Raw genomic sequence first — 25,403 nt, forward strand, 5'->3', positions numbered from 1 at the left:
TTTTTTTGCTGTCTCCCGCGCAAGGAAACAGACGAAAGAAATGGCCCAGCCCACCCCCATACACATGCTTTGATTCAATCCACTGACAGCACGTCAACCCCGGTATACCACATCGCTCCAATTCACTCTATTCTTTGCCCTCATTTCACCCTCCTGCATGTTCAGGCCCCGATCACACAAAATCTTTTTCACTCCATCTTTCCACCTCCAATTTGGTCTCCCTCTTCTCCTCGTTCCCTCCACCTCCGACACATATATCCTCTTGGTCAATCTTTCCTCACTCATTCTCTCCATGTGACCAAACCATTTCAAAACACCCTCTTCTGCTCTCTCAACCACGCTCTTTTTATTTCCACACATCTCTCTTACCCTTACGTTACTTACTCGATCAAACCACCTCACACCACACATTGTCCCAAACATCTCATTTCCAGCACATCCATCCTCCTGCGCACAACTCTATCCATAGTCCACGCCTCGCAACCATACAACATTGTTGGAACCACTATTCCTTCAAACATACCCATTTTTGCTTTCCGAGATAATGTTCTCGACTTCCACACATTCTTCAAGGCTCCCAGAATTTTCGCCCCCTCCCCCACCCTATGATCCACTTCCGCTTCCATGGTTCCATCCGCTGCCAGATCCACTCCCAGATATCTAAAACACTTCACTTCCTCCAGTTTTTCTCCATTCAAACTCACCTCCCAATTGAATTGACCCTCAACCCTACTGTACCTAATAACCTTGCTCTTATTCACATTTACTCTTAACTTTCTTCTTTCACACACTTTACCAAACTCAGTCATCAGCTTCTGCAGTTTCTCACATGAATCAGCCACCAGCGCTGTATCATCAGCGAACAACAACTGACTCACTTCCCAAGCTCTCTCATCCCCAACAGACTTCATACTTGCCCCTCTTTCCAAAACTCTTGCATTTACCTCCCTAACAACCCCATCCATAAACAAATTAAACAACCATGGAGACATCACACACCCCTGCCGCAAACCTACATTCACTGAGAACCAATCACTTTCCTCTCTTCCTACACGTACACATGCCTTACATCCTCGATAAAAACTTTTCACTGCTTCTAACAACTTGCCTCCCACACCATATATTCTTAATACCTTCCACAGAGCATCTCTATCAACTCTGTCATATGCCTTCTCCACATCCATAAATGCTACATACAAATCCATTTGCTTTTCTAAGTATTTCTCACATACATTCTTCAAAGCAAACACCTGATCCACACATCCTTTACCACTTCTGAAACCACACTGCTCTTCCCCAGTCTGATGCTCTGTACATGCCTTCACCCTCTCAATCAATACCCTCCCATATAATTTGCCAGGAATACTCAACAAACTTATACCTCTGTAATTTGAGCACTCACTCTTATCCCCTTTGCCTTTGTACAATGGCACTATGCACGCATTCCGCCAATCCTCAGGCACCTGACCATGAGTCATACATACATTAAATAACCTTACCAACCAGTCAACAATACAGTCACCCCCTTTTTTAATAAATTCCACTGCAATACCATCCAAACCTGCTGCCTTGCCGGCTTTCATCTTCCGCAAAGCTTTTACTACCTCTTCTCTGTTTACCAACTCATTTTCCCTAACCCTCGCACTTTGCACACCACCTCGACCAAAACACGCTATATCTGCCACTCTATCATCAAACACATTCAACAAACCTTCAAAATACTCACTCCATCTCCTTCTCACATCACCACTACTTGTTATCACCTCCCCATTTGCGCCCTTCACTGAAGTTCCCATTTGCTCCCTTGTCTTTCGCACTTTATTTACCTCCTTCCAGAACATCTTTTTATTCTCCCTAAAATTTAATGATACTCTCTCACCCCAACTCTCATTTGCCCTTTTTTTCACCTCTTGCACCTTTCTCTTGACCTCCTGTCTCTTTCTTTTATACGTCTCCCACTCAATTGCATTTTTTCCCTGCAAAAATCGTCCAAATGCCTCTCTCTTCTATTTCACTAATACTCTTACTTCTTCATCCCACCACTCACTACCCTTTCTAATCAATCCACCTCCCACTCTTCTCATGCCACAAGCATCTTTTGCGCAATCCATCACTGATTCCCTAAATACATCCCATTCCTCCCCCACTCCCCTTACTTCCATTGTTCTCACCTTTTTCCATTCTGTACTCAGTCTCTCCTGGTACTTCCTCACACAAGTCTCCTTCCCAAGCTCACTTACTCTCACCACCCTCTTCGCCCCAACATTCACTCTTCTTTTCTGAAAACCCATACAAATCTTCACCTTAGCCTCCACAAGATAATGATCAGACATCCCTCCAGTTGCACTCTCAGCACATTAACATCCAAAAGTCTCTCTTTCGCGCGCCTGTCAATTAACGCGTAATCCAATAACGCTCTCTGGCCATCTCTCCTACTTACATAAGTATACTTATGTATATCTCGCTTTTTAAACCAGGTATTCCCAATCATCAGTCCTTTTTCAGCACATAAATCTACAAGCTCTTCACCATTTCCATTTACAACACTGAACACCCCATGTATACCAATTATTCCCTCAACTGCCACATTACTCACCTTTGCATTCAAATCACCGAACACTATAACCCGGTCTCGTGCATCAAAACCACTAACACACTCATTCAGCTGCTCCCAAAACACTTGCCTCTCATGATCTTTCTTCTCTTGCCCAGGTGCATATGCACCAATAATCACCCATCTTTCTCCATCAACTTTCAGTTTTACCCATATTAATCGAGAATTTACTTTCTTACATTCTATCACATACTTCCACAACTCCTGTTTCAGGAGTACTGCTACTCCTTCCCTTGCTCTTGTCCTCTCACTAACCCCTGACTTTACTCCCAAGACATTCCCAAACCACTCTTCCCCTTTACCCTTGAGCTTCGTTTTACTCAGAGCCAAAACATCCAGGTCCTTTCCTCAAACATACTACCTATCTCTCCTTTTTTCACATCTTGGATACATCCACACACATTTAGGCACCCCAATCTGAGCCTTCGAGGAGGATGAGCACTCCCCGCGTGACTCCTTCTCCTGTTTCCTATTTCAGAAAGTTAAAAAGAAAAATACAAGGAGGGGAGGATTTCTAGCCCCCCGCTCCCGTCCCCTCTATTCGCTTTCTACGACACGCGAGGAATGCGTGGGAAGTTTTCTTTCACCCCTATCCCCAGGGATAATATACATATATGTATACACATACACACACATACACACACACACGGACATATACACACACACACACATACATATATATACATGTGAAAAATGTAAGAAACAATTTAGAAAACTGAAACTTCTAGCTTGAAATGAAATGAAAAAATGAATGTCACATAATGGTTCAACCTCTGGCTATGGAAAGGAAATGTTTAATTTATTTACACAAACGTCAATAGTAGTTCTCATCAATTTAACCACTGTATCAATAAGCTTCAATGTCTAAGCTACATTTTTTCCAATTTCACTATTTTCTTGTCAAAGCACCATGTATGAAAACTATCACTCCAGTAACACAACTATAAACATTTACTTCCCCTTTAAAAAAAGTTCTGGGGAAGTCTGTCACGATACACTGCGGGACACTCTACCACATGGCGAGGTTTGTGTTGCAATGGTTCTTGATTCACAAACGTAGTAGCATCACTGGTGGGCCAAGGTAGTTCCGTTGGCGAAGAGGAGCTCATGAAACATGTCAGAAAGCATGCTACTGCAGGCAGGAGTGAAGGCTGATGCAAACTGGTATCGCTCTGAATGATGTGATGGGGACGAGATGATCCTCTGACTCACGTCAGTTCACTTTTTCTATTATCAACTAAGTTCTGTCGAGTCGGCAGTGGTCACATGTGTTTCTTGCTGCTGCTGCTGCTCCATATCATGCACAAAGGCCATTCCACATTCGTACAGAAGACACGAATATATATATATATATATATATTTTTTTTTATACTATTCGCCATTTCCCGCGATAGCGAGGTAGCGTTAAGAACAGAGGACTGGGCCTTTGAGGGAATATCCTCACCTGGCCCTCTTCTCTGTTCCTTCTTTTGGAAAAAAAAAAAAAAAACGAGAGGGGAGGATTTCCAGCCCCCCGCTCCCTTCCCTTTTAGTCGCCTTCTACGACACGCAGGGAATATATATATATACATATATATATATATATATATATATATATATATATATATATATATATATATATACATATATATATATATATATATATATATATATATATATATATATATATATATATATATATATATATATATATATATATATATATATATATACTATCCCTTCGGATTGGGGAGAATGTATTCCCATATATTGTATTCCCTACGTGTCGCAGAGGGCGACTAAGAGAAGAGGGAGCGGGGGGTTTGAAATCTTCCCCTCTTGTTTTTGATTTTCCAAAAGAATGAACAGAGAAGAGGGCCAAGTGAAGATATTCCCCAAAGGCTTAGTGGTTTGTTCTTAACTTTGCTTCGCTAACGCGGGAAGTGGCGAATAGTATGATGCATATATATATATATATATATATATATATATATATATATATATATATATATATATATATATATATATATATATATATATATATATATATATATATATATATATATATATATATATATATATATATATATATATATATATATATATATATATATATATAGCTGGTTTAAAAAGCGAGATATACATAAGTATACGTATGTAAGTAGGAGAGATGGCCAGAGAGCGTTATTGGATTACGTGTTAATTGACAGGCGCGCGAAAGAGAGACTTTTGGATGTTAATGTGCTGAGAGGTGCAGCTGGAGGGATGTCTAATCATAATCTTGTGGAGGCTAAGGTGAAGATTTGTATGGGTTTTCAGAAAAGAAGAGTGAATGTTAGGGTGAAGAGGGTGGTGAGAGTAAGTGAGCTTGGGAAGGAGACTTGTGTGAGGAAGTACCAGGAGAGACTGAGTACAGAATGGAAAAAGGTGAGAACAATGGAAGTAAGGGGAGTGGGGGAGGAATGGGATGTATTTAGGGAATCAGTGATGGATTGCGCAAAAGATGCTTGTGGCATGAGAAGAGTGAGAGGTGGGTTGATTAGAAAGGGTAGTGAGTGGTGGGATGAAGAAGTAAGATTATTAGTGAAAGAGAAGAGAGAGGCATTTGGACGATTTTTGCAGGGAAAAAATGCAATTGAGTGGGAGATGTATAAAAGAAAGAGACAGGAGGTAAAGAGAAAGGTGCAAGAGGTGAAAAAGAAGGCAAATGAGAGTTGGGGTGAGAGAGTATCATTAAATTTTAGGGAGAATAAAAAGATGTTCTGGAAGGAGGTAAATAAAGTGTGTAAGACAAGGGAGCAAATGGGAACTTCAGTGAAGGGCGCAAATGGGGAGGTGATAACAAGTAGTGGTGATATGAGAAGGAGATGGAGTGAGTATTTTTAAGGTTTGTTGAATGTGTTTGATGATAGAGTGGCAGATATAGGGTGTTGTGGTCGAGGTGGTGTGCAAAGTGAGAGGGTTAGGGAAAATGATTTGGTAAACAGAGAAGATGTAGTAAAAGCTTTGCGGAAGATGAAAGCCGGCAAGGCAGCAGGTTTGGATGGTATTGCAGTGGAATTTATTAAAAAAGGGGATGACTATTATTGACTGGTTGGTAAGGTTATTTAATGTATGTATGACTCATGGTGAGGTGCCTGAGGATTGGCGGAATGCGTGCATAGTGTCATTGTACAAAGGCAAAGGGGATAAGAGTGAGTGCTCAAATTACAGAGGTATAAGTTTGTTGAGTATTCCTGGTAAATTATATGGGAGGGTATTGATTGAGAGGGTGAAGGCATGTACAGAGCATCAGACTGGGGAAGAGCAGTGTGGTTTCAGAAGTGGTAAAGGATGTGTGGATCAGGTGTTTGCTTTGAAGAATGTATGTGAGAAATACTTAGAAAAGCAAATGGATTTGTATGTAGCATTTATGGATCGGGAGAAGGCATATGATAGAGTTGATAGAGATGCTCTGTGGAAGGTATTAAGAATATATGGTGTGGGAGGCAAGTTGTTAGAAGCAGTGAAAAGTTTTTATCGAGGATGTAAGGCATGTGTACGTGTAGGAAGAGAGGAAAGTGATTGGTTCTCAGTGAATGTAGGTTTGCGGCAGGGGTGTGTGATGTCCCCATGGTTGTTTAATTTGTTTATGGATGGGGTTGTTAGGGAGGTGAATGCAAGAGCTTTGGAAAGAGGGTCAAGTATGAAGTCTGTTGTGGATGAGAGAGCTTGGGAAGTGAGTCAGTTGTTGTTCGCTGATGATACAGCGCTGGTGGCTGATTCATGTGAGAAACTGCAGAAGCTGGTGACTGAGTTTGTAAAGTGTGTGAAAGAAGAAAGTTAACAGTAAATGTGAATAAGAGCAAGGTAATTAGGTACAGTAGGGTTGAGGGTCAAGTCAATTGGGAGGTAAGTTTGAATGGAGAAAAACTGGAGGAAGTAAAGTGTTTTAGATATCTGGGAGTGGATCTGGCAGCGGATGGAACCATGGAAGCGGAAGTGGATCATAGGGTGGGGGAGGGGGCGAAAATCCTGGGAGCCTTGAAGAATGTGTGGAAGTCGAGAACATTATCTCGGAAAGCAAAAATGGGTATGTTTGAAGGAATAGTGGTTTCAACAATGTTGTATGGTTCGAGGCGTGGGCTATGGATAGAGTTGTGCGCAGGAGGATGGATGTGCTGGAAATGAGATGTTTGAGGACAATGTGTGGTGTGAGGTGGTTTGATCGAGTAAGTAACGTAAGGGTAAGAGAGATGTGTGGAAATGAAAAGAGCGTGGTTGAGAGAGCAGAAGAGGGTGTTTTGAAATGGTTTGGGCACATGGAGAGAATGAGTGAGGAAAGATTGACCAAGAGGATATATGTGTCGGAGGTGGAGGGAACGAAGAGAAGTGGGAGACCAAATTGGAGGTGGAAAGATGGAGTGAAAAAGATTTTGTGTGATCGGGGCCTGAACATGCAGGAGGGTGAAAGGAGGGCAAAGAATAGAGTGAATTGGATCGATGTGGTATACCGGGGTTGACGTGCTGTCAGTGGATTGAATCAGGGCATGTGAAGCGTCTGGGGTAAACCATGGAAAGCTGTGTAGGTATGTATATTTGCGTGTGTGGACGTATGTATATACATGTGTATGGGGGTGGGTTGGGCCATTTCTTTCGTCTGTTTCCTTGCGCTACCTCGCAAACGCGGGAGACAGCGACAAATCAAAAAAAAAAAAAGAAATATATATATATATATATATATATATATATATATATATATATATATATATATATATATATATATATATCCATATATATATGTATATATATATATACATATATATATATATATATATATATATATATATATATATATATATATATATATATATATATATATATATATATACACTCGTATACATGGCTGGGTTGATTGTATTTCTATTTTGCTTTTCAATTCTTTCATATCTTTCAATTTTTGTTTGTTTAATCTTATACATATAAGTAAATGTACCTTGTAATTCACTGAGACCACTTTAATCGTATATTACGGCTTTGATGTAAGTATTTTTGAGGAATATATTGGCAGGGAGGGAGTGCTTTGAACATTAAAATGTAGGATGTTTCTCCTTATATTTAAAGGCAGCATTAGATTTTCAGCTAAGTAGGATTATTGTGGCAAGCACAAGACTTGCATACTTTCATCTGGAAAATAATTGATGATGAGTTTAAGAAACAGCTTTGGTTAATGTGGTGCAGGTGGCGGGAGTGGTGTGTCGCAGGCCCGAGTCCCAGTGTGAACCGCAGCTGTTTCCCTGCGCTTCCTCCTCCTCCTGTATCTCCAGAGACCGAGTGTGTGACCAAACCCCTGACTGCTCTGACAACAGGTGAGTTCTGACAACATGTGAGTCCTGACAACAGGTGAGTTCTGACAACATGTGAGCCCTGACAACAGATGAATCCTGACATATGAGTCCTGACAACATATGAATCCTGACAACAGATGAGTTCTGACAACATGTGAGCCCTGACAACAGATGAATCCTGACATATGAGTCCTGACAACATGTGAATCCTGACAACAGATGAGTTCTGACAACATGTGAGCTCTGACAACAGGTGAGTTCTGACAACATTTGTGCCCTGACAACAGATGAATCCTGACATGTGAGTCCTGACAACATGTGAGCCCCGACAAGAGGTGAGTCCTGACACCATGTGAATCCTGACAACATGTGAGTCCTGACAACAGGTAATTCCTGACAACATGTGAGTCTTGACAACAGGTGAACCTTGACAATATGTGAATCCTGACAACAGGTGAGTTCTGACAACATGTGAGCCCTGGCAACAGGTGAATCCTGACAACATGTGAGCCCTGACAACAAGTGAGTCCTGACAACGTGTGAGTCCTGACAACAGGTGAATCATGACAACATGTGTGTCCTGACAGCAGGTAGTATCTGACAACATGTGAGCCATGACAACATGTGAGCCCTGACAAGTCAACCCTGATCACGTTTCTATAATAAAAGTTCCTGGTCACCTTCCCTGTGACAATAGTGGCCAACTATCATCATTCCTGTGTAGTGGTCCCTGATCACCTTCCCTATGTAGTGGTCCCTGATCACCTTCCCTGTGTAGTGGTCCCTGATCACCTTCCCTATGTAGTGGTCCCTGATCACCTTCCCTATGTAGTGGTCCCTGATCACCTTCCCTATGTAGTGGTCCCTGATCACCTTCCCTATGTAGTGGTCCCTGATCACCTTCCCTATGTAGTGGTCCCTGATCACCTTCCCTATGTAGTGGTCCCTGATCACCTTCCCTATGTAGTGGTCCCTGATCACCTTCCCTATGTAGTGGTCCCTGATCACCTTCCCTATGTAGTGGTCCCTGATCACCTTCCCTATGTAGTGGTCCCTGATCACCTTCCCTATGTAGTGGTCCCTGATCACCTTCCCTATGTAGTGGTCCCTGATCACCTTCCCTATGTAGTGGTCCCTGATCACCTTCCCTGTATAGTGGTCCCTGATCACCTTCCCTATGTAGTGGTCCCTGATCACCTTCCCTATGTAGTGGTCCCTGATCATCCTCCCTATGTAGTGGTCCCTGATCACCTTCCCTGTATAGTGGTCCCTGATCACCTTCCCTATGTAGTGGTCCCTGATCACCTTCCCTATGTAGTGGTCCCTGATCACCTTCCCTATGTAGTGGTCCCTGATCACCTTCCCTATGTAGTGGTCCCTGATCACCTTCCCTATGTAGTGGTCCCTGATCACCTTCCCTATGTAGTGGTCCCTGATCACCTTCCCTATGTAGTGGTCCCTGATCACCTTCCCTATGTAGTGGTCCCTGATCACCTTCCCTATGTAGTGGTCCCTGATCACCTTCCCTATGTAGTGGTCCCTGATCACCTTCCCTATGTAGTGGTCCCTGATTACCTTCCCTATGTAGTGGTCCCTGATCACCTTCCCTATGTAGTGGTCCCTGATCACCTTCCCTATGTAGTGGTCCCTGATCACCTTCCCTATGTAGTGGTCCCTGATCACCTTCCCTATGTAGTGGTCCCTGATTACCTTCCCTATGTAGTGGTCCCTGATCACCTTCCCTATGTAGTGGTCCCTGATCACCTTCCCTATGTAGTGGTCCCTGATCACCTTCCCTATGTAGTGGTCCCTGATCACCTTCCCTGTGTAGTGGTCCCTGATCACCTTCCCTATGCAGTGGTCCCTGATCACCTTCCCTATGTAGTGGTCCCTGATCACCTTCCCTATGTAGTGGTCCCTGATCACTTTCCCTATGTAGTGGTCCCTGATCACCTTCCCTATGTAGTGGTCCCTGATCATCCTCCCTATGTAGTGGTCCCTGATCACCTTCCCTATGTAGTGGTCCCTGATCACCTTCCCTATGTAGTGGTCCTTGATCACCTTCCCTGTGTAGTGGTCCCTGATCACCTTCCCTATGTAGTGGTCCTTGATCACCTTCCCTGTGTAGTGGTCCCTGATCACCTTCCCTATGTAGTGGTCCCTGATCACCTTCCCTATGTAGTGGTCCCTGATCACCTTCCCTATGTAGTGGTCCCTGATCACCTTCCCTATGTAGTGGTCCCTGATCACCTTCCCTATGTAGTGGTCCCTGATCACCTTCCCTATGTTGTGGTCCCTGATCACCTTCCCTGTGTAGTGGTCCTTGATCACCTTCCCTATGTAGTGGTCCCTGATCACCTTCCCTATGTTGTGGTCCCTGATCACCTTCCCTATGTAGTGGTCCCTGATCACCTTCTCTATGCAGTGGTCCTTGATCACCTTCCCTGTGTAGTGGTCCCTGATCACATTCCCTATGTAGTGGTCCCTGATCATCCTCCCTATGTAGTGGTCCCTGATCACCTTCCCTGTGTAGTGGTCCCTGATCACCTTCCCTATGTAGTGGTCCCTGATCACCTTCCCTATGTAGTGGTCCCTGATCACCTTCCCTATGTAGTGGTCCCTGATCACCTTCCCTATGTAGTGGTCCCTGATCACCTTCCCTATGTAGTGGTCCCTGATCACCTTCCCTATGTAGTGGTCCCTGATCATCCTCCCTATGTAGTGGTCCCTGATCACCTTCCCTATGTAGTGGTCCCTGATCACCTTCCCTATGTAGTGGTCCCTGATCACCTTCCCTGTGTAGTGGTCCCTGATCACCTTCCCTATGTAGTGGTCCCTGATCACCTTCCCTGTGTAGTGGTCCCTGATCACCTTCCCTATGTAGTGGTCCCTGATCACCTTCCCTATGTAGTGGTCCCTGATCACCTTCCCTATGTAGTGGTCCCTGATCACCTTCCCTGTGTAGTGGTCCCTGATCACCTTCCCTATGTAGTGGTCCCTGATCACCTTCCCTGTGTAGTGGTCCCTGCTCACCTTCCCTATGTAGTGGTCCCTGATCACCTTCCCTGTGTAGTGGTCCCTGATCACCTTCCCTATGTAGTGGTCCCTGATCACCTCCCTATGTAGTGGTCCCTGATCACCTTCCCTATGCAGTGGTCCTTGATCACCCTCCCTATGTAGTGGTCCCTGATCACCTTCCCTGTGTAGTGGTCCCTGATCATCCTCCCTATATAGTGGTCCCTGATCACCTTCCCTATGTAGTGGTCCCTGATCACCTTCCCTGTGTAGTGGTCCCTGATCACCTTCCCTATGCAGTGGTCCCTGATCACCTTCCCTATGTAGTGGTCCCTGATCACCTTCCCTATGCAGTGGTCCCTGATCACCTTCCCTATGTAGTGGTCCCTGATCACCTTCCCTATGTAGTGGTCCTTGATCACCTTCCCTGTGTAGTGGTCCCTGATCACCTTCCCTATGTAGTGGTCCCTGATCACCTTCCCTATGTAGTGGTCCCTGATCACCTTCCCTGTATAGTGGTCCCTGATCACCTTCCCTATGTAGTGGTCCCTGATCACCTTCCCTGTGTAGTGGTCCCTGATCACCTTCCCTATGTAGTGGTCCCTGATCACCTTCCCTGTGTAGTGGTACCTGATCACCTTCCCTATGTAGTGGTCCCTGATCACCTTCCCTGTGTAGTGGTCCCTGATCACCTTCCCTATGTAGTGGTCCCTGATCACCTTCCCTGTGTAGTGGTCCCTGATCACCTTCCCTATGTAGTGGTCCCTGATCATCCTCCCTATGTAGTGGTCCCTGATCACCTTCCCTGTGTAGTGGTCCCTGATCACCTTCCCTATGTAGTGGTCCCTGATCACCTTCCCTATGTAGTGGTCCCTGATCACCTTCCCTGTGTAGTGGTCCCTGATCACCTTCCCTATGTAGTGGTCCCTGATCACCTTCCCTATGTAGTGGTCCCTGATCACCTTCCCTATGCAGTGGTCCCTGATCACCTTCCCTACGTAGTGGTCCCTGATCACCTTCCCTATGTAGTGGTCCCTGATCACCTTCCCTATGCAGTGGTCCCTGATCACCTTCCCTATGCAGTGGTCCCTGATCACCTTCCCTATGTAGTGGTCCCTGATCACCTTCCCTATGCAGTGGTCCCTGATCACCTTCCCTATGCAGTGGTCCCTGATCACCTTCCCTATGTAGTGGTCCCTGATCACCTTCCCTATGTAGTGGTCCCTGATCACCTTCCCTGTATAGTGGTCCCTGATCACCTTCCCTATGTAGTGGTCCCTGATCACCTTCCCTGTGTAGTGGTCCCTGATCACCTTCCCTATGTAGTGGTCCCTGATCACCTTCCCTGTGTAGTGGTCCCTGATCACCTTCCCTGTGTAGTGGTCCCTGATCACATTCCCTATTTTGTGGGGAGTTGGCGATAGATCATAAAACTGCTTAGCGCGATTACATTTTCTTATCAAGCTAAACTGAGTATTCTTTTCCAGACAACCCAGTCGTGGGCCAATCAGGCCTCCTGTTGTGTCTATCTTTCTCATGTAAACTTTGTAGCAGTACATGAGCACTTCCCCCTGGAGCCAGACCTAAGTACAACTCTATGTAGCATTATTCAAATACTTTCCTTTGTAGCCAGACGTAAACACTTCCATCTTCCTATGACCAGCGACGAGGCGGCAGAGCTGTGCCAGGACGTGGGTGTGACGAGACTGAGGAGCAACACCGCCCTGAACATCCCTGGGGCCACCGTGGGAACTGTGTTCGTCAAACACCAGCAGGAGTGGGGCACAGTGTGTGACGACAACTTCTTCGCCACCGACGCCAAGGTACCGTTACCCATCACCACCTGAACCTGTTAAGTCATGATGGTGCTACTGTATCATGTTGCTACTGTATCATGTTGCTACTGTATCATTAACACTTCAACGCGAGTGAGGTCGGTACTGGCGTATCTTTTCCTCCACTAGCATCTCGAGTAGGCAACATGGACCTTTCCGTTTCTTAAGCAATACAAGACGGTACTTAAACTGGAAGAAAAACAGTTTTTTTTTTCTTACATTGGGAGAGTTGTTGCTGTGTAAACGCAGTTCTCTCATTCACTGACACTTGAGGACAATGTAACTCAGGAACAGGCGGTTCTGTAATGCAATAGCTTTCGCCTTTCTTTATCATACTCTGTCATACAGGTCATTTCTTACACTGTAGCCCTGGCAGCTGGCTATATCATATCCTGTAACCCTCCATGGGTAGATTACATGGTGCTCCTGGCAGCTGGCTATGATATATCCTGTACCCCACCAGGGGTAGATTACATGGTGTTCCTGAAAGCTACCGGGCCTTTATGTATCCTGTACCTCTTTATAGAGGAGGATGTTTTGCCTCACTGGCCAGTCGTCCCAACCCGAGACACCGGTGAGGAATTTCATTACTGAGATTTAAAGTGCAGCAGGAGAAGAGGCAGTGCTTGAGTCAGGTCTCACGATATTAGACATTTTGATAATTTCACTGAGAATTAATCAAGGAATTGACACTAGAAAACTGTGATGACACTATTTTCTCACGACAGGTGTTGTGTAGGAACTTGGGCTATGGCTCTGGGTGGACAGTGGCCTTCGCTCAGGCCTACCTGGGTCAAGGTCAGGGTAAGATCTGGCTGCAGGAACCGGGCTGCAGGGGCAACGAGGAGTGGCTCGGTCAGTGTCCTGGCTCAGACTGGGACGTGACCAACTGTGAACACAGGGAAGATCTGGCCGTCTTCTGCTACGATGGGGTGAGTCCAGGTTACTAATTCTTTCTTTTGACAGAGATGACGAGAATAGTTGGTTGTAGGAGGAACATGGATATCAGACGTCGTTCTCGTGGTTATTTCTGGTATAATCATCATAATTAGTGTAGTCACTATATGCAGGAGTTCCTATTGGCTTCTCAGTTAGCTGTAGTGGCTTAGGTATATATGAACGTATTGGCCTCTTGGGTTTATCTCCTCAAATTTTCGGATGAATATTCTGTGAAAACCATCACTTGTGCCTGTATCCCTTGCCTGATGGGTTGTGTTAACACTTTCAGGATCATCTTATCATCATATATGAACTTTACCTTTGTCGTACCAACGTGCAATGAAGCTTGAATAGCCAACACACTTTTATTGACTTTGTCCACTCATATTACCTCTGTTCTAGAAACAAAGAATCTCTCTTTGTTCTTTCTTTCTCTCTACTGTGCAGTGCAATGCTCTTTGCTTTTTCAGGGAAAGTCAATATGAAAAAAGTTTTATCTAACATTTGGCTCTTTTGCGTTTTTTTGTTTCTTTGTTCCTTGTTTAAGCTTCTTACTGATATTGGTCAAGTTCGGGATCTGTAAGGATATGTGCCTGTCATCTGTCAAAGGGATTACTATTTCTTATTAGCTTCATCAGTCTATTTGAGGAAGCTTCTGTCCAATTGCGGAAGAAAGTGGTGTTGTGAAAATGAGGTTGTAGGGAAAAAATGATGTAATGAAGATGAGAATCTAGTAAGGATGGGCTTTAACCCGACCTATAAGGTCCGGTAGATGGCTCATTGTGCCGGGGATCTAGTGAAGATGAGGATGCAATAAAGATGGCTTCTCCTTTAACCCTTACGGGTCAGTCAAAGGCCTTTTGGTCACATCAAAGTCCAATGGTGTGAATTTGGCCTTTGACTTGATTCTCAGATTGATTCAATCTGGCTTTATCAGCCGGTTTCAAGCACCTCATAAAGCTAATCCCTCCATTACGTGAGGAGTTCAATACATCAGGGCATCCAGATATATGCGACACTAGCAGAGAAGATGTTAAAGCAGTGGAAGGTGAGAATAGGAGACTGAGGAGGGAAGTGTAAGTCTGAGAGTGAGCGCGGAGTGAGGGCAGGAGAGGTGCAATGGCGGAGGTAAAGGCGGATTCACTCCTCACACGCTCTCATAGTTGTCAGACGTGGATGGCGGCCACAATCTTCCAGGAATGAGAGAGGATCGATCATAACACTGAATTCTGGCAACTGACAGACGGCGATGTGGGAACTAACGAACAACAGCCTGGCAACCAACAGACTGTCCTTGCAACTAACGGACAGCTTGCCGATAACTGTCAGACAACGTCCTGGCAGCTAACAAACAGTGTCCCAACAACTAACAGACAACATCCTGGCAGCTAACAAACAGTGTCCCAACAACTACTAGACAACATCCTGGCAGCTAACAAACAGTGTACCAGCAACTAACAGACAACATCCTGGCAGCTAACAAACAGTGTCCCAACAACTAACAGACAACATCCTTGCAGCTAACAAACAGTGTCCCAACAACTAACAGACAACATCCTTGCAGCTAACAAAGTGTCCCAACAACTAACAGACAACATCCTTGCAGCTAACAAACAGTGTCCCAACAACTAACAGACAACATCCTGACAGCTAACAAACAGTGTACCAGCAACTAACAGATAACATCCCGGCAGCTAACGGACAGCGGCTTGACATACAAACTTCTTGGGATAGTAATAAGAGGCAACAGCATGGGGGTTTCTTGAAGAGAATGTGGTAACTGTCACAGCCGGGGTACACCAGCGGTAGGAACAGCCTTTACTACGGTAACGGATCATAAGTCAGCAGAAAAATATTCTCGTTGCCCGATCAGAACAAAGGACGTGACGTTATTGCTATTGCCTTCAGGAAGACCAACGACAAAGTGTCCCACGGTAAACTGATGAGCAAAATCAAGTCTATAGAAGGAGTTGGTAATATCCATAACTGGTTAGAAGTGCCACTGGGACGGACAGGACACGAAATGTAATGTATGGAAATGTATATTGATGGTGAGCAGTTACCAGTGGTGGGTGTTCCCTGGGGGTCAAGTGATGGCTCCAGAACTTTTCATGATGCATATTGATGAACTTTATTGCGAACTAAACTTCAAGATATCAGGATGGGCGGCTGACATAACAGAGTGCGCCCGTGTCGACGGAGAGGGACTAATGAGGTTTACAACATGACCTTCAGCAACGAAATAAGCGGCAAATGCCCTTTAATGTGGGTGTAAATAACGAGTGTTACCAGCTGGTACACAGAAGGCAGAGAAGAAAATGAAAGGGGTCACTCAACAGTGCATCATAAGTCAAAGATATTGGCAAAATAATGAAGAAAATAATCTAAAGTTTTCGCAGCAGCGTGAACCCGATACCAAAAAATGCAAATCAGGTATTTAACTTCACTGGCGGAAGTTTCACGTGTAAAGTACAGAAATTTGGAGTGTGGAGTGCACATTTGTGCAGATATAGCTGAACATGGACAGCGTCGAGTCACATAGCTGAATCCCTCACTGTGACACAAAGGTGAATGCTAGAGCAGCTGGATCTATTCAAACGTAAAAAAGCTGATTACGGAGACAAATGAGAGTATGTTATAAATCAATCAATGGATTTGATGACATACATACTAATCTATTAATAACTAAAGTGCTAGATGTTGTCACCAGAAGGACTAGGATGAAACATTTAAAAATGTCTTTACAAATAACATTACTGGTGAAGGAATCCGGCCGGACTGTGGGAGCAGTAGTGACCAGTCCCACAACTGGAACACTGAGAGTTAGATTCAACAACACCATAAAGAGAAAATTACCACCAAACCTCGAACCTTTAATCTAGGGACAGCTACACACCTAGATTCCTGTGGTATTACCTTCGTCAGTTTATTTAGGCCTGTTGTACCCTGCCAGACACTTTCCCTTCCGCACCCACCTACTCACTCAAGTTGCCATCCAATCAAGTTCCTTTAAACTTTCTACAAGTCTTAAATTCACAGTTCTAGTAGTCAACTTATTCCTCTCATCATCTCTTCATTCCAAATCAATGTTGTTCTGTATCTGTTCTAATCTGAGTATTTTACCGACATTTCAGTAATCTAGCCCACTCATCCATCCATCACACCCATCAAATCACTCATTGCTCCACGCCTTTCCGCGGAAAACAATTCTAATTTCCCTAGTCTTTCTTTGTTGGAAAGATTTCTTATGCTTGGGGTTATTTTTGTCACCATTCTCTGTATGTTTTCAAGAGAATTTATATCCATCCTGCAATTCGATTATCCAGAACTCCACTGCATATCAGTGTGTTGGTCTCACTACACTGGCTGCTGAATATTGTATAACATCCTCTTTATGCTTAAAATGAATATTTTAGAAATAAGTTCCAATATTCTATTCGCTTTTCTCTTCAGACGTCTATTCATAATTGCATTGGTTTTAGGTCGGCGCATATCAGTACTTCAAGATCTCTCTCATACTCATTTCCCAGTCTCTATGTTGTTGTGGTGGACCCCCGTTGCATCTCCCACATTTGTTAGTACTAAATTTCACTTGCCACATTTTCATTTAATCAGTTAACCTTAATTAACTTGTCGTTAGTAAATCTACCAGTACTACAGGTGTCACCCATGTCTTAGTCATCTATGTATATGTCATGAATGATATAGTTCCCAGGATGGATGCCTTGGGAACGCCACTAGTCAGCCATACATGCTTATCCTCTCTGTCCTGTCAGTCTGCCATGTTTTGATCCATTTCAGAACTTCCTCACTAATGCATTTCACTTCTCTTTTCTCGACTAGCCTGTCATGAAGAACTGTGTTGACTGAAGCCGAGGTAAATGATATCATACTTTTCATCACTGTCATCCACTTCGAATACATTTTTGAAACGATAACAAATTTTGAATACAAGGTCCGCCCTCTGTAGACCCACATTGTCAAAAATCTAATAGATTTTTTATCTTTGTTTTAGTTCTAGTCTTAACTTCCAGTACTACATCTGGAAACTTTCCCGATACTGTACTGACGTGACACTAGCGAGGCGATAGTCAGAGGCTGAAGAACCATCACCCATTCTAAATTGTGGAAATACATTTGTCATTTTGTGTGATGTGTTAGTGACTCATGAACCTACGTAGAGATTCATGAGTTATGCTTGTTGTTGCACGACTAATTTCCTCCTTCCACTCCTTTCAGACTCTGGAATAAATTTCACCTGGTCTTGGAGGGTTACTGGGATTTAACTGGGATATTTAAGATGTAAAGGTTGATGTACTTAAGTTTATATTCGTAAATGAAAAAAGGATAGATAGACAGAAAATTGGAGTGATGTTGAATTATTGACTTTCCAATCTTTGCTGTATAATGTCCCTGAAGGCCTTCTTGTCCTGTGGTGTCCATCCCTTCATCATTTTTCTCATGAGTTCAGTAGGGGGGGAGGGGGGTGGCCACTTTCCTATCCTGTGTCCCACCACTGGTTAAACCTCAGTGTCCAAGCTTTGGTCCAGTATCACGTCTATGTCCCACCATTGGTCTAATATAATTACCTCAGTGTCTCTCTACTGGTCTGATATAGCCTCAGTGCCCCACTACTGGTCTGACATAGCCTCAGTGCTCCACTACTGGTCCAGTATAACCTCAGTGCTCCACTACTGGTCCAGTATAACCTCAGTGCCCCACTACTGGTCCAGTATAACCTCAGTGCTCCACTACTGGTCTAGTATAACCTCAGTGCCCCACTACTGGTCCAGTATAACCTCAGTGCTCCACTACTGGTCCAGTATAACCTCAGTGCCCCACTACTGGTCTAGTATAACCTCAGTGCTCCACTACTGGTCTAGTATAACCTCAGTGCTCCACTACTGGTCTAGTATAACCTCAGTGCTCCACTACTGGTCTAGTATAACCTCAGTGCTCCACTACTGGTCTAATATAACCTCAGTGCTCCACTACTGGTCCAGTATAACCTCAGTGCTCCACTACTGGTCTAGTATAACCTCAGTGCTCCACTACTGGTCTAGTATAACCTCAGTGCTCCACTACTGGTCTAGTATAACCTCAGTGCTCCACTACTGGTCTGGCATAACATTAGAATTGTTGACGTGTAATTTAATGTGAATGTGTAATATAAGCTTTAATCGCCTTCCACTGGTCTAAACCATAGCGAGTGGTCACAGGGGTAACCAACAGACGTCTCCTGCAGGGAATGGAGGTACGGCTGAAGGGAGGGCGGACGCAGAGCTCTGGACAGCTGGAGGTGAAGTTGGGCGGGAAGTGGGGTACCATCTGCCACACTCGCTTTGACGACCTTGATGCTCAGGTGAGGTCAGGCTCTTGTCTTCCTTCATATTGTCGAAGTCTTTATCAGTTTTCAGCCAAGTCTTCTCTGACATTTGTCATATATATTTAATATGAAGTTACATACGACAACACAGCTTTCTATCTAAACAATAAATATAGATTGTTATTAGATTACTCTAAAGGGAGATGGTAATCTCCTTTGTTGTTGATAGAGGCTTGAGATGTGTTATTTTGTCTTGTCATTTTTGTGTTTGGTGACGGAACTGAGAAAAGGGTTATGGTAACGCAAGTAACAACAACACAGAGCTTTACCGCATACTGTACACAGATGATGTAGCGGGAGGGGAGGTGTAGCAACTGAAGGTACAGGGTTATGGTGAAAAGGTGAAATGGAATGAGTGAATACATGAGTGGCAGGTGTCCCACGGTGCTGGTGTAGGTGAAGGTGGTGAGGGGGTAGTCCATGGGAGATATGCGTGGATGCCAGCTCCTCGTGGAGTTTCTATGGGAAAGAAATTTGACGCATGCCAAGGACTTGAGGGAGTAGCGGCTGCCGTTAGTGCCTGAGTTGCAGGAGCGCCTCGAGCTTGGCCGTAAATCCAATAGTGGCAGTTGCTTCTCGAGACGAGCGGAGCGAAGATCTATGTGAGTCCTGCTGAGGGGCGCCGTGGGAGATGAAGCACCACTGAGTCCTGCCGGGAAGATGAAGCGTCAGGAATCACACAGGGGACTGCTACTGACCGTGGAGACGCCCTAATGGCTCCTAGACTCTGGTTTAACATGATCAAAATATCAGGCACCAAATCGGTGCACTTGTTGGCTGATACAGGTGGACTGCCTGACTGACTCGGTGATGTCTGCTGCATCATTCATTTGCGACTAAACCAAGTCACTCTGTAGGTGGTCATGGGGGAAGGAAAAGCGGCTCCACTGGTGAAGTTGGCCCCTCGAAAACTGTAGGCGTTGTTGATTGGCGGAGATTCGAAGGATGTACATGCTGAACACATGCACACCTGGCATGATATAGGTTCATGCCTAACACACACACACACACACACACACACACACACACACACACACACACTTACCATTATGTACTTATATGCTTAACACATCCACACCTTCCTTTACATAAGTTCGTGCTTAACACATGCACACTTGCCATTATGTAGGTTCGTGCTTAACACAAGTGCACCTGCAATTTTATAGGTACGTGCTTAACACATGCACACCTACCATTGTATAGGTATGTGCATAACACTTATACACATCTCATTATATGGGTACGTGCATAACACATATACACATCTCATTACATAGGTACGTGCATAACACATATACACATCTCATAATACAGGTACGTGCATAACACATTTACACATCTCATTACACTGTATATAGGTAGGTACATAATACATATGCACCTCTCATTATAAAGGTACGTGCATAAAGCATGCACGTCTGCCGTTATATATAGGTACGTGCATAATGCATGCATACCTGTCTACGTGCATAACACATGCACGCCTGCCATTACAAGGTACGTGCATAACACAAGTACACCTGTCTATCTGTTTATTGACAAAGAACAAGACGATGAACCAGGGCGCAGATTATCCCACGTACTTTCCACACATCACCATGCGGTGGGCAGCGCCGGTACCTTCCTGGCCACACTGTACCTGGCCACAATGTACCTGGCCAGACTGCACCTGGCCACACTGTACCTGGCCACAATGTACCTGGCCAGACTGCACCTGGCCACATGATGATCACTGGTAATGACTCATTAATAACTGGTGTCACTATCGACCAGTCACAGCTGGTGTATCACTGTAACGGGTAAAGCCTTCATTCCAAGTCAGGCAGATTAGGTACGTATTTCACATTTGTAAGAACTTTAAGTATATTCTTATTTTTCTTAATGTTGTAATCATACTATCATCTTATCAAGTAACGTTTACAGGAGGAGGAGCTACTGTATGTAAGCTGTACCACCGTCCTTGGGCCTTTTTGTCCGTTGCTCCTACGTTGTGATTCTTGTTACAGGTGGCGTGTAGGATGCTTGGTTACCATGGCCAGGCCCAGGCACAGAGGGTGGTGGGGCGCGGCCCAGGGCCCATGTGGCACCTGCTCCTCGACTGTCTGGGTACTGAGAAAGACCTCCAGGGCTGCCGCATCAGGCTTAACAACGGCACCTGCTCCTCCACTGGCATGGCAGGTGTTACCTGCTCCCACAGGTGAGTCTTCACCAGCACTGCAGGTGTAACTCCTTTAGGTGTAATATTCTCCTCCTGTTCCCCAAACTGCTCTACTATGGACTGTACCACTCTCTAAATGCCTAGCTTTGGGCTGTACAACTCTCTATGTGCCTTACTGTGGGCTTTGCCACTCCCTAGCTGCTTTCTTGTGGACTGTACTACTTTCCAGTTGTCTTACTATGGACTGCACCACTCCTTAGCTGCCTTACTGTGGGTAGTCCAGCACCACTCCCAGGTCTCCTTTCTGTGGACTGTACCACTCTCTAAATGCCCTACTGTGGGCTGCATTACTATCTTTTTTCTTCTTTCTGCGGGATGTACCGCCTGCCAGCTGTCTGTACTATTCCCTATGTGCCTGACTCTGGGATAGACCCCTCACCATCTGCCTTACTGTGGGTTGTGCCACTCACGTATAACCTCACTCAGAGGTAGCCCCTCCGGACACTGCAGTTGTGGTGAACTTCATGGTTTTTATATGCAGCACAGGTCACCATGGTCAGGGGTGGTAGCCTGTACCAGACTTGGGCCATTATACGCACATAAACCAAAAACGTATTATTTTCTAGGATGTTCTACGCCTGTAGAGCGTCTGGATGGCGTTCTTAAGTCAAACTCATTTTTTTTTTTTTTCAAATCTAAAGATTCTGCAACTTCCTATTGGATTTATTAATTTCCGTAATATAGACAGAGATATAGGCGACCAAGCTATTATTCAGTACAGTAAAATTACAGTCAATATATGATTCAGACATTACGTCATCAGTAATAAAGTTTACAGACAGTTTATATTTGTCACCAAATTTAATGAAATCTGTGACGATGTGGCAAAATGTGCACGAACTGTGTATCGTCTCCCTCGCTCCTGTCTACTGATAGACTGAACAGATACCCTTGATAAGGTGTTCAGCAACCATAGTTCCGCCTATCCTTCACACACACACACACACACACACACACACACACACACACACACACACACACACACACACACACCATGAACCAGAACCCAGTCTCAAAATCATTGCAGATAATCTCAACATCTAAATCAGTGGATGAAAATGTTGCACATACATACATGTAGATGTACAGATGGAGAAGCTGACCGCAAACATGTAGAGCTGTGGGTGGAGAGGCTTACCGCACAGCACATTAACCTATGGGTGGAGAAACTGGCTATACACACATAGATGTCCTAGCGGAGACGTTACTGGGCTCGTGAGTGTACACTCGTCTCTACATCAGGTTGAAGTACACTGCTCTACTTGACCTTACTCTGGTCTGTATCATCGTCTTTTCGTCCAGGTCTGTACTTGACCTTACTCTGGTCTGTATCATCGTCTTTTCGTCCAGGTCTGGACTGCACACATCTCTTAATAATTTTGAGGTGGTTCTCGCCCTTCCTCCTCAGCTTTGCACTGTACCACTTCCTGATTACAGAGTACAGGCGTTACCTCTAAACAGTTTACAGTGAGTTCTGTCACTGGCTTCTCTTGCCGTTTTACCGACCATTGTCGGTGCTATCTACCTCCCTAGCTCATCCCAAAATCATCTGGTACGCAACGTCGAATCCGAGGGCATCTTAGACGAGCAAGAGATGATGTAACTTCGGCGGCTTTCCCGGGGTGGGCACTCTTGTTCATCTATTTTACAAAGTGACGTTTATATGTGGAACACCTCGTATCAACACACAGTTACGCCTTCATTTGAGCGATCACTCTCATATCCCGCTCAGAAATCACAGTTAAGCCTCTGGTGTTAAACCTCTGGGCATCTGGCCGCCTCAACACACCTTACACAATTTGCCTGTCATCTGCCTTGCTCCCCGATTTAGCTAATTTCGCTTGTGATTCCCCTCTAGTTCAGCTCCACCTGATTCTTGAGATTTCACTGCCAACTTTCCTTAATCGTCATAAACAAGTGACGGATTAATTTGATTGATTTCCCAAGCAAAAGTTGAATATAAATCAAGACATAAATTCGTGATAAGATATATGGTACATCGGGAAGAAAGTACTCAAGTCAACAATGCATTTCAGTGGCGGGCAGCTGGACGCAGCGCTACGGTCGCTGTTACCAGCGGACTGCGGACAGCCCGAAGACGCCTCCAGGCAGTTCCTTACCAAGCTGGCAAAAGTACGCAGCGGGAAGGTACCCTCACGATTCGATGCCCCCTGGCTCGTCTCCCTCCGCTCCGCTAGACAGGTACGTAGATCATCCCAACCATTACATGGTCTGATTACCAGTGCCGCTGGTCTTACCATAGACCCCATCTTCTGACCACCAGCACAAATTGTTTTTACCGTAGTCCCTGTCTTCTGACCACCAGCACCACTTAGTAGTACATGTCCTCTGACCACCACTGGGACAGGGGCCAACCCTGGATCAGTCAGACGGGTGCCACTTGTAAACATTTGTCAATGGACAAAACCGCTCTGAGTTTACCAGAAGGACCCGTGTGTGTGTGGTGATACTGTGGTCATCATTCACAAGGGTCATGTCATCATGGTGCAGGTGCTAAGAATAAGCAACGAAACACTGTCAGTCTGCCTTGGGGAACATAGATAAGGCTTTTGCTTTCTTGACATTCTTAAATGAAGACAATTATTCAAAAATGAAGACAACTGACATCTTACTACTGACACCTTATCAACAGATCACCAGAGAATGTGAGACTTACTCCTGTTGTGAGGTGTTGTGGGCAGACTTGACCACTTCTAGGGTAAGATGGTATATATCTCGTGTACCCTTCTGTTATGATGTTGGTATACCTGAGGATGTTATACCCTTCTGTTATGATGTTGGTATACCTGAGGATGTTATACCCTTCTGTTATGATGTTGGTATACCTGAGGATGTTATACCCTTCTGTTATGATGTTGGTATACCTGAGGATGTTATACCCTTCTGTTATGATGTTGGTATACCTGAGGATGTTATACCCTTCTGTTATGATGTTGGTATACCTGAGGATGTTATACCCTTCTGTTATGATGATGGTATACCTGAGGATGTTATACCCTTCTGTTATGATGATGGTATACCTGAGGATGTTATACCCTTCTGTCATGATGATGGTATACCTGAGGATGTTATACCCTTCTGTTATGATGATGGTATACCTGAGGATGTTATATCCTTCTGTCATGATGGTGGTATACCTGAGGATGTTATACCCTTCTGTTATGATGATGGCATCCCTGAGGATGTTATACCCCTCTGTCATGATGGTGGTATATATGAGGATGTTATATCCTTCTGTCATGATGATGGTATACCTGAGGATGTTATACCCTTCTGTCATGATGATGGTATACCTGAGGATGTTATACCCTTCTGTCATGATGGTGGTATACATGAGGATGTTATATCCTTCTGTCATGATGATGGCATACCTGAGGATGTTATACCCTTCTGTCATGATGATGGTATACCTGAGGATGTTATACCCTTCTGTCATGATGATGGTATACCTGAGGATGTTATACACTTCTGTTATGATGATGGTATACCTGAGGATGTTATACCCTTCTGTCATGATGGTGGTATACATGAGGATGTTATATCCTTCTGTCATGATGATGGTATACCTGAGGATTTTATACCCTTCTGTCATGATGATGGTATACCTGAGGATGTTATACCCTTCTGTTATGATGATGGTATACCTGAGGATGTTATACCTTCTGTCATGATGATGGTATACCTGAGGATGTTATACCTTCTGTCATGATGATGGTATACCTGAGGATGTTATACCCTTCTGTCATGATGATGGTATACCTGAGGATGTTATACCCTTCTGTCATGATGATGGTATACCTGAGGATGTTATATCCTTCTGTCATGATGATGGTATACCTGAGGATGTTATACCCTTCTGTCATGATGATGGTATACCTGAGGATGTTATACCCTTCTGTCATGATGATGGTATACCTGAGGATGTTATACCCTTCTGTCATGATGATGGTATACCTGAGGATGTTATACCCTTCTGTCATGATGGTGGTATACCTGAGGATGTTATACCCTTCTGTCATGATGATGGTATACCTGAGGATGTTATACCCTTCTGTCATGATGATGGTAT

At 44.5% G+C, this 25,403-nt stretch overlaps 1 protein-coding gene across 3 annotated transcripts in view; it reads left to right on the top strand.

Annotated features, from left to right (window-relative positions):
- Positions 1-25,403, top strand: part of LOC139754196 (neurotrypsin-like) — a 108,205-nt gene that overhangs the window by 65,967 nt on the left and 16,835 nt on the right. For all 3 annotated transcript variants that reach the window (XR_011713852.1, XM_071671409.1, XM_071671408.1), the window contains exons 6-11: positions 7,814-7,941; positions 12,599-12,758; positions 13,499-13,702; positions 18,955-19,071; positions 21,102-21,292; positions 23,350-23,515. Coding sequence is in view for 2 of the 3 variants with exons in the window: in XM_071671409.1 (XP_071527510.1) it covers positions 7,814-7,941; positions 12,599-12,758; positions 13,499-13,702; positions 18,955-19,071; positions 21,102-21,292; positions 23,350-23,515 (966 nt within the window). In the remaining variant the exon portion in view is untranslated. The remainder of the gene's footprint in view (positions 1-7,813; positions 7,942-12,598; positions 12,759-13,498; positions 13,703-18,954; positions 19,072-21,101; positions 21,293-23,349; positions 23,516-25,403) is intronic.

The sequence above is a fragment of the Panulirus ornatus genome, chromosome 16 (genome assembly GCF_036320965.1).
Source record: "Panulirus ornatus isolate Po-2019 chromosome 16, ASM3632096v1, whole genome shotgun sequence".
NCBI classification, from domain to species: Eukaryota; Metazoa; Arthropoda; class Malacostraca; order Decapoda; family Palinuridae; genus Panulirus; species Panulirus ornatus.